The sequence below is a fragment of the Lepisosteus oculatus genome, chromosome 14 (assembly GCF_040954835.1).
Source record: "Lepisosteus oculatus isolate fLepOcu1 chromosome 14, fLepOcu1.hap2, whole genome shotgun sequence".
Lineage (NCBI taxonomy): Eukaryota > Metazoa > Chordata > Actinopteri > Semionotiformes > Lepisosteidae > Lepisosteus > Lepisosteus oculatus.
The window spans coordinates 46201413-46219240 of NC_090709.1; the positions used below are offsets into that span (position 1 = coordinate 46201413).

General features: G+C 43.2%; 1 protein-coding gene across 1 annotated transcript; it reads left to right on the forward strand.

Annotated features, from left to right (window-relative positions):
- The first annotated feature begins 6383 nt into the window (after positions 1 to 6383).
- Positions 6384 to 16217, forward strand: LOC138243170 (E3 ubiquitin-protein ligase TRIM39-like). The gene is made up of 8 exons (XM_069198687.1): positions 6384 to 7068; positions 8983 to 9078; positions 9226 to 9456; positions 9585 to 9744; positions 10652 to 10711; positions 12035 to 12067; positions 12341 to 12367; positions 15375 to 16217. The coding sequence occupies exons 1-8, from the start codon at positions 6478 to 6480 to the stop codon at positions 15920 to 15922; spliced, it is 1746 nt and encodes a 581-aa protein (XP_069054788.1). The 5' UTR covers positions 6384 to 6477; the 3' UTR covers positions 15923 to 16217.
- Positions 16218 to 17828: the final 1611 nt, after the last annotated feature.

Consider the following 17828-nt stretch of genomic DNA (forward strand, 5'->3'; position numbering starts at 1 on the left):
ACATAAAATAAAAAATTTATATCTTTATGTTTGAAGCCTGAAATGTGGCAAAAGGTTGAAAAGTTCAAGGGGGCCGAATACTTTCGCAAGGCACTGTATAAACATGAATGAGCAAGTGTGAATACTGTTAACAGTGGGAGCTTAAACCAGTTCAACTGGTTTAATTCAATTAAATTCAAATACAGTATTAACCCCAGTGGGGCAATTTAACACAATCCTTTACAACAAGTCATAAAATGAAATTGTATATATTATAATTATAATAGAGAATAACAAAGTGGTATTAATATGACCACTGAAAATGAACTATTGTATAATAATATATTTGATCATTATAAACAATATTAATTTATTGATTACAAATAATAATTTGAACTTCTTGTATTTTGTTCAGGGTCATTTTCTTTCTCCAGTTTTCATAACCTTCACTTTCTTATTGAAACGTCTATTTATGAGACACAATGTATCAGATGTCAATCACTTTCTGACCAAATAACACAGAGACTTTAAACTACAGACATTTTAAAGTTTTGAGACAATTTGAGAAACTTTTCACAACTGTTATTTAAACATCTAGTACCTGGTTGCATTTTTAGAAACCTCAGTTTGAATGAAGCAGATCCACCTGTAAGCGAGTTTATAATGAGACGATTACTATTCAAAAGATACTGTATGTTTGCGAAACACCTGAACATATAAAGCAGAATAACACAAACTCGTTGGGTTCAACCTCTCTTAAATCTGAGAAACTCTTTCTGTATTTTCTGTTTTTCCTCAAATAAGAATAAACTACTTATGAAATTCTTTTGAAAGAAGGAAAGATGTTCTGTGCTCAATAACTTTTATCACCACAGCACGCATTATGCTACATTTTTTATACATCTGTAAAAGCATTATAAAGTCTCTCAAAAACATAAAAAGTTAACATTCTATTGTACTTTAAAGAAAATAAAAAATAAGAAACAATAACGTGTCCCTGCCTTAAACATTGTATGACTATAGAAAACAGGTTTAGATAAACAACTTATTATGCACGAAAAGAGGGTGATTTTCATTCATCGTGATCAGCTTAGAATCTGCGTGAAAGCTATGAAAATGAAAGCTACAGTACAGTCAGACAGATTTTAAACTCTTTAAGCAAAATTAACTTCAAAATCAGCTAATTTGCAAGCGGTACATGATTTCTCAAAATATACCTTTTTTCTCTCGTGCAAACTCAACAAAGGTTTATTTTTTTATAATTTCAAAACTTGGATGGTTTGCCTCAGGGACTCATACATAGTTTAATCAAAACCCCAGCTGGGTCTCATCTCCAGCTGTTCCACACGCCAATCCCCTGAAGTCAGATACACAGATATACCGAAACATAAGTGCACACGGCAATGAATGGCAGTGTGATTGTATGTAAGTTATATATATACAGTATATAACTGTAATACAGCATGATACTGTATGGTTTTAAAGCCACTACAGTACAGTAGTGAAATACAGTGAAATATTTTTCATAACCAAAGTTAATTGCTGATTTCTCATTGCTGAAATTTGAATTAATACAAAATATAGACAATGTAAAAATTACAGCCAAAAGGATCACTCTGACCAGGATCTGAACTACTTTGCCCAGAAGGAAGACTAGTAGTCTTAACTGCTATGCCAAACTGCCACTAGTGTGTAAGGTTCTACATTACTGTCTAGCAGCTTTTTTAGGTCCATTACCACTCTAAGGACAATAAAAAAATACATTTTTTTTCCAAAATATCCATAAATGATATTTTTATCTTCCAATTTTTTAAAGGGGAAATTTCAAACTAATGTAACTTTAGGGTTCGTGCGATGGAGGTTAAACACTCTGCAGGTATGGATGGGAACTGGATGGAGACAGATATATACAGTATATATTTTTGTAGTTTATTATCGAACAGCCACCTGTACTACTCCACATCCTCTCCTACTCCGGTCACGTTCTCCCCGTAAACCTCTCCAGCACCTGAACCAGAGAACTGCACACAGCTCGCAAACATCTCAAACTGCTCAGCTGAACAAAACCACAACAGGACCTCATTTCAAACTAATAAGGTAAGATAGGATCACTTTACTGGCCATATACAATTTCTTGCATTAGGAATTTGTCTTTTCACAGACCCCAGCTTGATCTCCATGAGACACACAGACAGGGAGAGAAGCTGGGGGTCAGAGCACAGGGTCAGCCATTTATACAGCGCCCCTGGAGCAGTTGGGGTTAAGGGCCTTGCTCAGGGACCCATCAAAGTAGGATTTCTCTGCCAGCCACAGAATTTGAACCGGCAACATTCCAGCCACAGGCACAGATCCTGAGACACAGAGCCACCGCTCCGCCTCTGTGGAATAATATTCCCTATAGTGTGGTATTAAATCAGCATTGCACCTTTTTTTACAACAATAACAGCAAGTATTTTTATTATGTATCCTTCAAAAATAATAAAAAAATATACCTTTTTATAAAGTATATATATTTTATACAGTTAGAACAAGCACATCAACACTTTTCCAAAATAAACACCGCAAGTTACAGAGTTAAAGACTTTGATGCATAAAATATTTATGAAGATGGTATAATACTGTGTATAATTTGTATTTTTTATATTTAGCTACTTCTAACATCTACTGCATGAACAGGAGGTATATATATAGATAGATACTTTATTGATCCCGTGAGGGAAATTGCAGTGCAACAGCAGCTTTACACAGACAACACAGCCACAGTGTAACGAATGATACAATAATAATAATAGTACAATACATACAATACAATCAGTACAGTGAGGGGTGCACTAAAAGAGTTACTCGCAGTCCGGACACACAAAGAACAAACTAGAACAGAACAGTAAGCAGAAAAATCGTAAAACACATATGAATATAAATATAGATATAAATATAAATATAAATGTATTGCACGGGTCCCTGGCATATATTGCACAAAAAACGGTTGTAAACAGGGAAAAGAAAAAGAACAGATGTAGCAGTAGATGTGTTCAGTCCAGAAACAGGTGACTGTTAATGTTGCCTCTGCCCAGACACACAGTGGGTGAGTTGTACAGTCTTGTGGCAGAAGGCAAGAATGACCTCATGTAGCGCTCCCTGTTGCACCGGGGATGAATCATTCTATTGCTGAACGTGCTCTTCATTTCTACAAGCCTGTCATAGAGGGGATGGGAGATGTTGTCTATGATGGCCTCTAGTTTGGACACCATTCTCCTCTCAGCCACTACCTCCAAGGGGGTCCAGGTCAGACCCAATGACAGAGCTTGCTCTCCTGATGAGCTTGTTCACCCTTTTAGAATCCACTGCTCTAATCCCAGGGCCCCAGCATACCACTGCATAGAAAATGGTGCTCGCTACCACCGACTGATAGAACATATGTAGCATCTTACTACATACATTGAAGGACCTGAGCCTCCTCAAGAAGTAAAGTCGGCTCTGACCCTTCTTGTAGATGGCCTCGACATTCTTAGACCATTCCAGTCTATCATCGATGTGCACTCCCAGGTACTTGTACGAGTCCACCATCTCCATGCCACTCCCATGGATGTAGACAGGAGTAGGTTTGACCCTTTTCCTCCTGAAATCTACCACCAGTTCCTTTGTCTTTGTTACATTCAGTTCCAACTGGTTCTCCCCACACCACTCCACAAAGCTGCTGACCCGTCCTCTGTACTCCTCCTCTTGCCCACCCTTGATACATCCCACAATTGCAAAGTCATCTGAGAACTTCTGCAGGTGGCATGACTTTGAGTTGTACTTAAAGTCTGAAGTATAGAGGGTGAAGAGGAATGGAGAAAGAACCGTCCCCTGAGGAGCCCCTGTGTTACTCACTACCTGTTCAGACACACAGTTCTGAAGTCTCACAGAATGTGGTCTGCCTGTCAGGTAGTCAGTGATCCACGAGGTCATGGAGGCATCAACTTGCATCTCCTCCAGCTTCCTCCTTAGAAGTAAGGGCTGGATGGTATTGAAGGCACTGGAGAAGTAAAAAAACATGATCTTTACAGTGTTGCCAGCCCTGTCCATGTGTGAGTAGGCCCTTTGCAGCATGTAGATGATCGCATCCTCCACACCAACACTGGGCTGGTAGGCGAACTGTAGGGTGTCCAGTGATGAGCTAACCAGGGGTCTCAGGTGGGATAAGACCAGCCTCTCCAGTGTCTTCATGAGACAAATCAGTGCAACTGGTCTGTAGTCATTGAGAACAGAGGGGCGCCCTTTCTTTGGTACCGGGACCAGGCATGATGTCTTCCAGAGCACAGGGACTCTCTCCAAGTGCAGGCTCAGGTTGAACAGTCGCTGGAGCACTCCGCTGAGCTGATCAGCACAGGCCCTCAGAACTCTGGGACAGACTTTGTCTGGTCCTGTGGCCTTACCCTGGTGCAGCCTCTTCAGCTCCTTCTTTACCTGGTCAGCTGTGATGGTCAGCCTGGCCTGGGGGATGGTGCTCATAGCACTGTCAGTGCTGCAGGTGTTAATGGTGGAGGTGTTGGGGAATGGCAGCTGTGGGGGATTGGGGGGTGAGTAGCTGTTGGGGGTCGTAGCTGTAGGCAGCCATGATTGTGGGGGGATGGAGGAGGTGTTGGGCAGTCGCAGCTGTGAAGGGTTAGGGAGCGTGTGGCTGTGGGGGGATGGGTGTTGAGCCACAGAGGGCTTGTTGGCCATCTCCAGGTTCCCCTCCATTGCACCCCCAGCCTGTTTGAAGCCAGTGATCTCTCTCATGCTGCTCCATATGTCTCTCACCCTGTTCCTTTGCAGCTTGTCCTCTACCTTCCTCCTGTAGGCATCCTTGCTCTCTCTTAACTTCTGCTTTAGTTCCCTCTGTACACGCTTGACCTTTTCCTTGACGCCCCCTCCTAAAGGCTCTCTTCTTGTCATTCAGAAGAGCCTTCAGGTTGCTGGTGATCCAGGGTTTGGTATTGGAAAAGCAGTGTACGTCTTTGGTGGGGATGGTGTTGTCTACGCAGAAGTTAATGTAGTCAGTGACACAGTCCACCATGCTGTCTGTGTCGTAGTCAGTGACACAGTCCACCATGTTGTCTATGTCGTCACAGTTCACCATGCTGTCTATATATTACATATGAGACTGTATGGCTTAAGAGCCACTACAGTACAGTATGTGTGAAATTGATTTTTATAATAAAAATGTAAAGTTAAATTGTTTCATGATTACTTGTTGCTGAAATTTGCATTACATTAGGTATATATTATGTTATACTTTTTATTTTCATCCACCAAAATTTCCCTTAAGTTGTAAATTCCACATTAATATTCCATATGCACAGTAGAGATACAGATTAAATGACAAAATCGTTTCACTAACATCTAATGCAGCACAAGTGCCACTTATTGATCATCTTTGGCCAGCTAAATGCATACCGCAATACACCACACGACCTTTACTGTATTAGGAAGAAATACTGCACGTTTTAAGTGCCTGCATCTGGAGTCAGGGGTCTTTTGTCTGAGATTTGAAAGTCTGGTTTTCGTGATGGCTTGTCTTGGACTCTTAAAAAGGACAAAGTGAGTAATCCTGCAGTTTGGTGTTTGTATTAAAGATTCAATTTTATTGTATTTTTCTTCTTAAAAGAGGGAGCTTGCTTGTGTTTTTGGATGCCTTTGTTGTAAAAGACTTAAGGACAAAATCCTGGCTTTCCTCCAGAAGTACAGCCTTGAGATTCCAGTTGGTTGTGACCAGACAAGCTCTGAAAATGTCACACTGAACACCAGTGAATCTCAGCTGTAGGAGATTCAGGAGGGACTTACTGTATCCAGACTGATTAACTTCTCAGAGGTGTTGACAAGAAAGTGGGTTTCCATCACAGCACAGGATTACTACTTTACACAAACAGTGGTGGGAGTGTGAAAAAGGTTCCACAACATTTTAGAGTAACATGAGATGGGATAGTTAGATTAATTAGCTTCTAATAATAATCAGACACACAGGATGTTGTCAATCTCACACAGAGATCAGGGGTTTGTTAAAACAGCTGGATGGGCCAGCTGGCCTCCTCTTGTCTGTCCCCATCAGGGTCTGATCTTCTCATGCTGTGTGAGTGAGTTAGTATTTTATTGTTTTAATTATTGGGAACACAAACCACTAGATTGACTTCACATTAATCTCTGTACATGAGCAGCTACTGACATCTTAAAAAATCATAAAAACTTCTCTCTGTCAGCCTGAGTCCAAAATGACACCAAAAGTCACCACCCCTACAACACCACCTCCTTCTTTTAAACAACAACCACCAAAGAAATCACAGCTGTTTCTAAACCACTCCCCCTAATAATCTTAATCACACCCCTAACAACGACACCCCCTAGCACTCACAGCCCCGCAGCTCTGTGCAGATCCAGGAAGTGAAACTCGGAGATCAGTTTCGTTTCACTTGAAACAGCCTCACTGCAGCTCCGTCTCTACTGCTCCTCTCTGTGCAGTTTTTACTTGTCAGAAAAATGGCAGAAGGCAATATTTCAGTTTCTCAGGACCAGTTCAGTTGCTCAGTGTGTCTGGATTTGCTGAAGGATCCAGTGACTCTGCTCTGTGGACACAGTTACTGTATGGGCTGTATTAATAACTGCTGGGATCAGGAATATCAGACTGGGATCTACAGGTGCCCCCAGTGTAGACAGACCTTCACCCCAAGACCTGATCTTCACAGAAACACCATCCTGGCTGAAGTGGTGGAGAAACTGAAGGAGAAAGAACTCAGTGGTCCTCCTCCTGCTCGCAGTCCTGCTGGCCCTGGAGATTTACTGTGTAATGTCTGCACTGGGAGAAAGAGGGGAGCTGTGAAATCCTGTCTGGTGTGTCTGGCCTCTTACTGTCAGACTCACCTCCAGCCTCACTATGAAGCTGTTCCATTGAAGAGACACAAGCTGGCTGATGCCACAGGGCAACCACAGGAGAAGATCTGCTCCACTCATCACAAACTGCTGGAGTTCTATTGCCGGACTGACCAGAAGTGTGTTTGTTATGCTTGTGTAATGGATGAACACAGAGACCATGATACTGTCTCAGCTGCAGCAGTAAGGACTGAGAAACAGGTGAGGACTTTCAGTCTGTATTTATTTTCTAGTACAAGATGTAAAATTGATATTTAGGATATCTCGGGCTCTAACTGATCTCTGGACTGTATTTACTGTTTCTGTAATCCTATATCTCTCCACTGGTGAGTCCTGCTCATGTACTCAGCTGTGATCCACACTGGTTGTGTCTCTGAACTGTCTCCTGTTCTTCTGTCTGTTGTTCATTATCTCCTCCTCCTCCAAACATGTTAAGTGATTATCAAAGACTGGTATGTATTTAGCCAAGATACTAGTTTTGAAACCATTTCAAATTTTGCAAGTTGCCACATATTTACTTCTGTTATGTTTCCAGTCAAAACTGAGCTTATGATTTTATTTACAAAGAAAAGAGTGAGTAAAAAATTGTGTTCAAATGACACTTTATTTTGCAAACATCACAAATTCAACTAGCCTTTCAGATAAAATGAACAGTCCCATTTGTGTGTGTTTGTGTGTGTGTGTGTTCACGCACATGAGTGCAGCGGGTGGTAATGATGGCGTGTTTTTGTGGTTTACGATGCTGGTTTTTACATCCCTTGGGACACAGAGCTGTCTGTTCTTCCGTCGGGGGCAGCTGCTGGGGAGGTAGCCCAGATCTTTATGCCATATTTGCCTGGTTTACTCGGCATGTATTGTTGGGAAGGACAGTTGTAACAAGTTCAAGTGATGAATTAGTAGAATCCTATGATGACGAGAGAGAGTAGAGGCAGAAACAACACAGGTGTCCAATCTGAATCGACAGGCGAGTTCATGGTCAAGAGCAAAGGTAAGTTCAAAAAGCTGAAAGTAGTCGTACAAGAGAGGTTTCCAGAAAAGGAGCGAGGTAGGAGCTCGCTAGGAGAGAAGTCAATAGCGCGCAGTGAATAGCCAGTTTAGAGGGTTTAAATAGAGCTGAGTGCAGAACGGTACAGCGGGTGGTGATGGTTTAACACATGCAGCGGCGGTTGTGCTTGTTGTGATTAGTCTGCTGCTGGAACAGGTCTGTGGTTTGTGGATCGATCTCTGATGACTGGTGGTCATGACAACAACGACCTCTCAGGGGGACCAGGTGTTCATCCACAGTGACTTCCGGGCCGAGACTGTAGATGAGTGGCAGGCGCTTGTCCCAGACATCTCCAGTGCAGCGAATTCGTCTTGTTGACGTCGGGCAGGTCTTGTGTCCCGCTTGTCAAAGCAAATGGCTCCTGAGAGAATATGAAAGGATTGACACATTAGCCTAAAATATGGCCCAACCAGACTCGGCATGCCAAAAGCTGGTGGTGGCCTCATTCCTTGATCTGTATACGCCAGACAGAATCAACAGACCCACGTATGCTTGAGAGTCTATTCAGTCCACCTCCCTCCAGCTATCGCTATGCACAAGTCTCCCCTCCAGGTTTGTCACATCTAGGGCTGTCCTTTCAATAGCCCTTGGCAGAAACAATTTAAAGCTGGACTTTATATCTTCAACACGGGACACGGTATACATCTTGGCCCCGGGGCCATCCTGAAACTTGCAGCCACTGGGCTCATCAGCACTGCTGAAATCCCTTGTTGTGAGGAGCAGAGAGCAGTTAGGACACAGTATTGAGCTGTAAGAATGAAAAGCGAAGTCTCTAGATTGTGTTTCAGATATAATTTCTGTGTTTTCACTTCACATACAGATGTGCAGACCCAGGTGCGAGGAGTAAAAGTCGAGCAGGAGGTGGAGACTCGTGGTCTGCTGCGCTGCACATGCTGCCGGTGTAGATTAGACACGAAACAGGAGTGTGTCAGACAGGACCAGGAAACAAAGCTTGTGTGGATAAGACATCAGAGATACAGAGTGTCAATTGTCCTGGGTGACTCTAAGGGGCATCTCTGATGTGATTCTCTTACAGCAGAAATGCCCTGAATGTCTCTGTTTCTCCACAGAATCAGCTAGGGGTGACACAGACACAAACCCAGCAGAGACTCCAGAAGAGAGAGAAGGAGCTTCAGGAGCTGACACAGGCTGTGGAGTCACTCGGAGTGGGTATTGACCAGAGAAGTGGACGCATTGACACACATTTCCAAAGCTGAACACTGGACAGTACCCTTTGGAAACACAACATACTGCATAATGTAGTTTGAGAGTTTTCCTGTGTAATAATCTACTGTGTGTCTCCTCCCTCAGAGCTCTGCACACACAGCGTACAGGACACTGACAGGATCTTTACTGAGCTGATCCGCTCCATTGAAAGAACACGCTCTGAGGTTACAGAGCTGATCAGAGCTCAAGAGAGGGCTGCTGTGAGTCAGGCTGAAGGACTTCTAGAGCGACTGGAGAAGGAGATCACTGAGCTGAAGAGGAGAGATGCTGAGCTGAACCAGCTCTCACACACAGAGGATCACATCCATTTCCTCCAGGTAACATCACTGCTCTGTGATTCTGCAATACAGAAGGGTGTCTCTCACACAGAGCTGCTCCTGGCTTCTCCCAAGGATTGTGTGTTGTGTTTGACTGGAAACTCCTCTTTCTCTTCTCTTCTCTTCAGAATTTCCAGTCTGTCTGTGTCCCTCCTGGAGATGGACACTCACCCAGCATCCCTGTCCGTCCAGATTTCTCTCCTGAGGCAGTGAGGAGAGCTGTCTCTGGACTGAAAGAACGACTGGAGGACATCTGCAAGAAGGAATCAATAAAGATTTCCATGACAGGTTGGTGGTGAAACACACTGATGTCTTTCTGGATAGACTATGAATTTCTCTTATATTGTTAATGGATTTTCTGTTCAGTGATTGTATTTATCAAAGCAGCTTACCAGTCAATGATTCAAATTCTAGGTGAAATATCTTTAAAGTTTTAGTCTCACAAATCTTTATGACAGTAACTGTATTGTTATATTGTGCTGTATGTAGTTTAACAGGAATGTTTTAATAGGAGCGACAGTCCCTGTATAGTAGAACCATAGGTGTAACGAACAGTTCTTTCCGGACCTTATGCAGACGACACAATCCGAAGAAGTAGGAAACACTAGGAAAACGTCATGCAGGGATACGGGGCTGAAAACAGGGGGCGTGTCCAAAGTGCGCTGGTGCACGGGGAAGGTGTGGCCGAGGCAAACAATCCAAAAAACAATCCATAGAGGCAATCCAAAACACAAGAATAAGACCATTGGCAGGTGATCCATCCAAACAAAGAATTAAAACCAGAAACCGGGTCGGAACCGGCGGACAGGGAACAGGAACAAAGATTAAAACCTTAACGGGACCAGGCCCTTCCAGGTCCCGGACTCGCACGGTGCGGAAACCAGATGCAGAGCCAGGATGAGCATCAGCGCCTGGCTTTTAAGGTGGGCTGGGAAAAGGGATCAGGTGCACACAATTAAGTCTAAAGTGAAAGGGCTGGAGCACCCTTAAGGAAAGGGGACTATAATCGTGAGAATAGGGGCCACAGTCTCAGTCCAGTAGATCAGTCCTGTTACAATAGGAGCTACAGTCCCAGTACAGTAGAACAGTCCTGTTACAATAGGATCTACAGCCCAAGTGAAGCAGAATAGCTCTGTTATTCCTGTTAATCTGTTACTGCAGCCCTGATGAAACATTTCTCTGTGTGTCTCCCCAGTTACTGAAGTCTATAGTCTGCTGACTCCAGAACCCGGGTCCAGAGCAGAGCTTTTACACTGTGAGTCTGTTTTCACAACAGCTCCCCCTTGAAATATACCTGGAGCTCAAACACAAAGCAGAAACAGTGATACAAAAACTGATACACACTCTGACACACACACTGGTTCACACTCTGATACTTGCTGATACACGTCTGAATTCAGAAAGTCAAGCTTGCAGACAGTCACTCTGTGTGGATCAGAGTCACACTGTGTAAGAAACACACAGATGGACAGAGACAGAAAATCCAGTGGGGGTCATTTTTTAAGAAAATGCACTTTATTACAACAATGTGTACAGCACACTTCTTACAAAAAATACAATTATAACAACAACACTTCAACAGAATTTAAATCGTCACTAAGAGAGTGATTGTTCATTATCAAACTTTCCATTTCGCAAGTGGTCAGTGAGGCTGGTTCACACAATAAGAGCCCCTCCAAGCCTCCTGGGTGTTACCACTGGCTGCAGTCCTGGCTCTGAAACTGCGATTGTCCATTTCTCAACAGGAGCACTAAGGAACAGGTTTTCTTGGTTTTCTTCAGCCCCTGTACAGAGCTCTCTGTCCTGTCCAGTGCACTTTTCCGTGGAGAATCCCCACCAGGCTACCTAGTTAAATAGCTTCATCCTACATGTCTCCGTTATGCTTCGTGAGCTGGAGGTTCCAGCTGACGGATCGCTGTTCCACCCCACACGTCTGGTCGCTATTGATGATGTGGGGCAGGATGGTCCTCAGTCTGCTGGCTAGTAGCTTGGACAGGATTATTGACACCTCTCACTGTCTAGCTGATGTCCAGAGATCAGGCAGTGTGTCCAGTGAGCAGGACATCTCTGTATCTCAGTCAGTGATACTGGTCACTGTGGGTACAGGTCACTCAGTCAGTGATACTGGTTACTGTGGGAACAGGTCACTCAGACAATGTTACTGGTCACTGTTGGTAAAGGTCACTCATGCTGTGAGAGATCACACAACAATGAGAAGCATTTGACTGAGCATTGATCAGTTCTCAGTATCACTGCTGGTTCTTTATGAAATCACTGCTCACTGCTGTGGACAGACTGTGTTTCTTATCGTTCTCAATGGCTCAAGCACCGGACTCCAGGGTGTCCTGTGATGTGTCTGTGTGTCTTATTGCCTTGTGCTGCTCAGTCTTATTGAGTGAGACTCCAGTCTTACAGCCACTGCTGCTCACCCTCACTGACTCTGATCCACACTGGAGTGGAGACCGGGGATCCTGAAATAAACTGACTGCAGACTGTAGTATAAACTCTGGTATAATAACAGGTATGAAGCAATAACAGTCTTTAGTACAATAAAGATCTACTCTCTCTCTCTCTGCAGATCCTGTGAAGCGAGCTCCTATCCCTAAATCACGTATGTACACTGTGTGAAACTCTGCTGACAGACAGTACTGACTTTACTGACGTGTTATTACCAGTGAGCGACTGTGATTACAGTGTCTGTATCTTTGTGTCCCAGTGTGTGTCTGTGATTAACAGTGTCTGTATCTCTGTGTCCCAGTGTGTGACTGTGATTAACAGTGTCTGTATCTCTGTGTCCCAGTGTGTGACTGTGATTAACAGTATCTGTGTCTCTGTGTTCCAGTGTGAGACTGTGATTAACAGTGTCTGTATATCTGTGTTTCAGAATGGCAGTGGTTGTGCAGTGCTGCAGGTAGGTCTGTCTCTTCTTGAAGACAGAGGTGTTGTTTTAAGCCCTAGTGTCTGAGGTTATTGAGGTCTTGAGTCCAGAAGGTCTCTTTAGTGTGATATGATCTGTAAACAGAAGGAGATGTATTTCAATCTCATGTTTCTGTAACATCCTACATGTGGGCTGTGAAGATCAATCTAAGTTTCATGGTGGGAATTTCTATCTCCGTCCTGTGTTTCAATCTAATGGCCAGTATGAGTCTCTCCAGGACTGACAGTATAGAAAACTCATTTTCCCCGAAGGCCACGTGCTCTGGTCTCTGCTAACTCCTGAATGAGGGTCTACAGACTGAATGTGGCAGAACCAGTGACTGGAAAAACTGTGGAATATCAGGAGAATTCAGGAGCAGAGCCAGTCTCATAATAACAAGCTGTTCAAATCCTAAGGAGAAACACTGTTAAAGGTTGTGGAAAAAAGGATGGTATAATGACAGTATTCTTCCCCTGAAGTTTCACAGACACACAGCCTCTTGTGAGAGGCAGCAGTGGGACTCTGGTACAGGGGCTCCTCTGGGGCCTGTAGGCCTCTCTCTTGTCTGAGAAATGGCTGCTTCTCTTCACATGTCAACCAGGCTGATGGGTCAGCAAGAAGAAACAAATGAGAGTTTATATTTATAAAATCACCTTTTCTTCGTCTGTTTCCCTATTTCCTCTGACTGTGTTATCAGGATGTTCATACAAACACAGTACAGGCAGGATGGGCTTCTATATAGAGTACGTTCAGGCTGAGGGAATAATAAACATTATCAGGCAGATAAACGTTATTGCTAAACAGCTCATGTTGTTGCTTTTTGTGTTTAAAATCATGATACAGTCAGGATGTTGAACCTCTTTAACCCCCAGCTCCTCAAAAGTCATTTCCACCTGGAGTGTTTGTGGCCTGAACATCTTGCAATATCTTGGACAGTATAGCAAGTCCAGGCCTGGTTCAGGGTCTGAATTCAAGGAACCATCTTGACATCAAGTCTGAAACATCAGATTTATATATATCTTACTCAGTACACACTCTAGGAAGAAATATCCACCACCCCAAAAAGACACATTTCATTTCTTCAAAAATGATTATTCAAATTATAGCACATGTAGATACCTATTGTTCCAGGCCGTGCCCAATATATGTCTATTATTTATACTGGATAGGCTTTTTTTTACAGCCTTTCTATTCTCCAGGAGTAAAAACATAAGAACTGAGAAGAATCTCTTTGATCTTCACTGGACTGACCAGCAGACAATAGAAGAAGAGTTTTTATTAATTATTAAGATTTTGTATTTAAGTATTAAATATCAGGAGAGTATTAAGTCAGTGTTCATTGGTCATGCGAATAAAGCCTCTTGAATTGAATTGATCAAAACCCCCATTCACAATGAACATGTATAAGCCCCGCCCCCCGTCTCTCAGTGGTCAGAGCTCACTGATTGACAGCTGGTGTCTCCTATCAGAGAGGCAGACAGCTAAGCGCGAACAGTCTGAAGTCAGTATGAGCGCCACAGTCACAAAAGTTTTTTTTATTAAACGAATAGAATTTACAAATACAACTACAACCAGAGGATCAGAAACAGGTACAAGAGAAAAAAAACACAACAGAAAAAAACATTTAACCACCAGAGGTAATGAAGTAAATTATGTGATCAAATTGTATTTTTTACATATATCATGTTTCCCTTGCTTTATTATTTCTCAATTATATATAGAATTTAAATAGTGTTTCAACATGCATGCGTTTCCTGTATAAAATAAAAATCAGCACTCACTTTTTTAGAAAACAAATAAAAACACTTTTCTTTTTAAACACTTCGAGTACCTCTGGCATTCATGAAAAATACATACACAAAAGCAGATAACTTACTCTTAAATTGTCTAAATTATTGAGTTTTTCAAGAACCAGAACTATAACAGTCCTTAATACATAACTACAACATTCCAAACTAACACTAAATAAACATTAGTATATACTGCTATAACAAATTAAACCAAACATAATCATTACCTGAGCAGTCACTGGGAGCGAATCTCCTTCCTGTCCACAGAGGCCCTCGCTCCCACAAAGTAGGCTCTCCTCCCCTCTCTTCTGGCAGCTTCAACCTTGGGCCACAGCTGGTTCCTGGTGCTCCTGTCTGGGGCGGACAGGTCCTCTGCAAATCTCAGTTTGTTCTCATTCAAATACTCATTCCCCCTCGCCGCTGGCCACAGCATATCCCTCACCGTCCTCTTGGTGAACTGTATTATAATCATTCTAGGGCGCACTTGCCCAGACATGTTAGCTCTCCCGAGCCTGTGAACAGTGTTGATGGCTGATATCATGCCCTCCTGGTCCGGCAGGGTCCTTTTACAGATACTCTTCACTGTTGCAACAATGTCCTTATTTTTCTGTAGTCAAAAAAAGCAAAAAAATAACATTCAGGTCATGAAAAACTCAAAACAACTCCTCAGCCTCTAAACTTTACCTCCCACCTGAATGCCATCTTGAATGCTGCGCCTCTGTTTCTCTCTGGGTTTCTGGATGTGTTATTTCTGGTTTAAATTGAATACTTTGGACATTTCTTCACATTTTCAAAGTAAATGTGAAGGTTTTCTTATATTTAAGCAAGATTTTGGTTTTGTAATTATATTGTTTTTGTGTAAAAACGGGCATTATACAGTCGTCTTTGAATTCAGCACTGTTTTATTCTGCGTCATCAGGAAAATGGTCTTAGAGAAGATGAACGAGCTGCTAAACTGGGATTTGAAATAAACCGTTTTAACAGACAGGCGCATCTCCAGTACTCTTTCCACGTCCCCTCCAGCTGCTACACTTTTCTCTTTAGTTGCCATCGATATTTTGTAGTACCATATATATATACGATTGAGGTATCTTAGACTTCTCCTTTGAAGACCCAGCACTCCTAAATAAAGACATTTCACAGTATAATGGAGTTAAGTTGGAATGTAATCGGCAGGAGCCTGTTGTGATGTTTGCTGTTTTATTCCCCAGCTGCTGTGACTCTGGACCCTGATACAGCTCACTGTGTTCTCAGCCTGTCTGAGGATGGGAAGAGAGTGAGACAGGGACAGGGGAAGAGTCTCTCTGACAATCCTCACAGATTTGATCACTGGTCCTGTGTCGTGAGCAGGGAGGCCTTCACCTCAGGGAGACACTACTGGGAGGTGGAGGTGAACGACTGGTGGACAATAGGAGTGACCAGAGAGTCTGCAGAGAGGCAAGGGGGGTTCAGCTTCTCTCCCCAGCAGGGTTACTGGTGTCTGAGCTCTTACCTCTCTGTTTTATCTGCTCTCACTGACCCTGTGACTCATCTTCCCCACAGTCTGCAGCCCAGAAAGCTGGGGGTGTGTGTGGATATTGAGGAGAGGAATGTCTCCTTTTACACAGTGGAGTCCAGAGCTCATCTCTATACTTTCACTGACATGGTCTTCACTCAGGGAGAGAAGATCTATCCTGTCTTCAGGACTGTGGATCGTAACAAAGACCTTGAGCTGCTGCCTGCTGTCAGTGTGGAGATTAAACCAGTCACTGACTCATGAACACAGGCTGACTCTCTCCCAGCTCTCTGTCCCACTGCTCATACTGGGAGATGGGTTTAACGGCGGGTAGTGAGATGATGTCAAAAATCTAATAGTAATTTTAGATGATGTTGATGTTGTGTCATGTTTAAACATGTTATATTACAGTAAAAGATTAAAACAGGAAAATAACATATACGAGAGAGGGAGATATTCCTCGCTACCAGCCTGCTGTACTCCTGACTTGTAAATATCTCTGGAAACCCTCTCGTGTTGTTTTTTTTTTCGAATTTTGAGAAAATAAACTGAAATGAATTAAAAATGAAATCCTGTGTGTCTCTCCTGCACGTGCCGGTGACTGTAAAGCTGCCTGAACTGGGAGTCCAGCTGACGTCATCAGCCAGGCAGAATAGGCACTGTGATGCCATCAGAAAGTGGTGTAGCGGCGAGGCTTATTAATAAGAAAGAATTAAGTGTTCTGAGCTTCCCAAATGAGGCCCCATTTGGAGCCACAGAGAGACCATTAGTGCAGGGTGATTTAAGGTTTCCTCTGATAAGGGACAGCTCCCAAAGGGGGATGCACTTAGCTAAGCCTGGCTATCATGATCAATGGTCATCCATTGGCGCCTATCTGTCTAGGGAGTGCCAGTTGGACATCTGGACTGCATTACTAAGTGTCAGGACTAAGTGACTCATATCTCACCTTGATCAACCAATCAGGGACTGGTAGGGCTGAGTAACCCATGTGGGACTCTGATGCCCATGGAACTTTCAGCCAATCAATGAGCTGAAGTTCCTCCAGGTAAAAACAGGCAACACAGAGAGCCTGGGAGATTCAGATTCAACAAGATTCAGAAGGGGAGTTTCAGAGAGATTCAGTAAGATTCTGGAGAGGATTCTGTGGACTGTTCTAAAGGGAATTCAAAGGAGAATTCCAGGGCAGGACGGCCCAGGAGCAGAAGGCTCCCAAGGGCAGGACATTCTCGCAGCGCGCCTCCTGACCATCCTGAGACTCAGCCCGGACAACCACGGAACGGCCAGTGTGTCTGAGTGCCAGAACTTTCCTTTGTTCTAAGAGTCTAGAGTGGAGGTTGCCAGAGAGTAATCAGCAGCAGGCCTCGTGAACAGGTCGGAACTGTGGACAGCTGAATCACTATTCAGAACTAGCTCTTCATCAGGAACGAACCGGTCCTCTTCCTGACTTGCTGGGACCCACAGTCATCTTTTCTCCTGTGCACAAAATTTGCTAGTTAAAGCCAACAGTGAGCATCAGCAGTGCACCGTCGCAAGCCGCACAGCACAGCCTGGCACGGTGCCAGAGAGCGCGGATTGGACAGCAACAAGCCTGCAATTGTTTCTTTGTGCCCGCAGGAGATCTGAATCCCCAGAGATTGGATGAGTATTCAACTTCAATGCATTACAGCTCGAAAATTCAATTGTTATCCAAACCAGTTGATATCAATTTAATTCCTAAGAGTTATGTACTTGTTTGAGTATCTAATGTAGAAGTTGTAACCAAGTTAATTTATGAAACGGTCTTAATGAATGATATACTGAACGTATGTCCTCTTGATATATGTAACTCTTTGTAACTGATTGAATATATACCTTTTGTATTCTGATAACTCTCTCGATAAGATCTGTTAGGTTTATATGCATATTCTATGTATTAATAAATGTATCCTCGTGTATTAGTACCTGTGTGTGCGCGTTGTTTGAGTTATGTCGCATGGTTGGATTCTAAAGCCATCAAAAGAATCAACTTTTTGATTTACTGCTACAATTAATAATTGTCTCAGTAAATGCCCAAACCCTACAGAACTGGTGCCTTCAGAGAGCCAATAACATTACATATTTGGCATCCCACGGCTACGGTTTTCCTACAGTGGCTAATGGTGTTTATGGGAGTTGTAGTTTGTAAGATGTT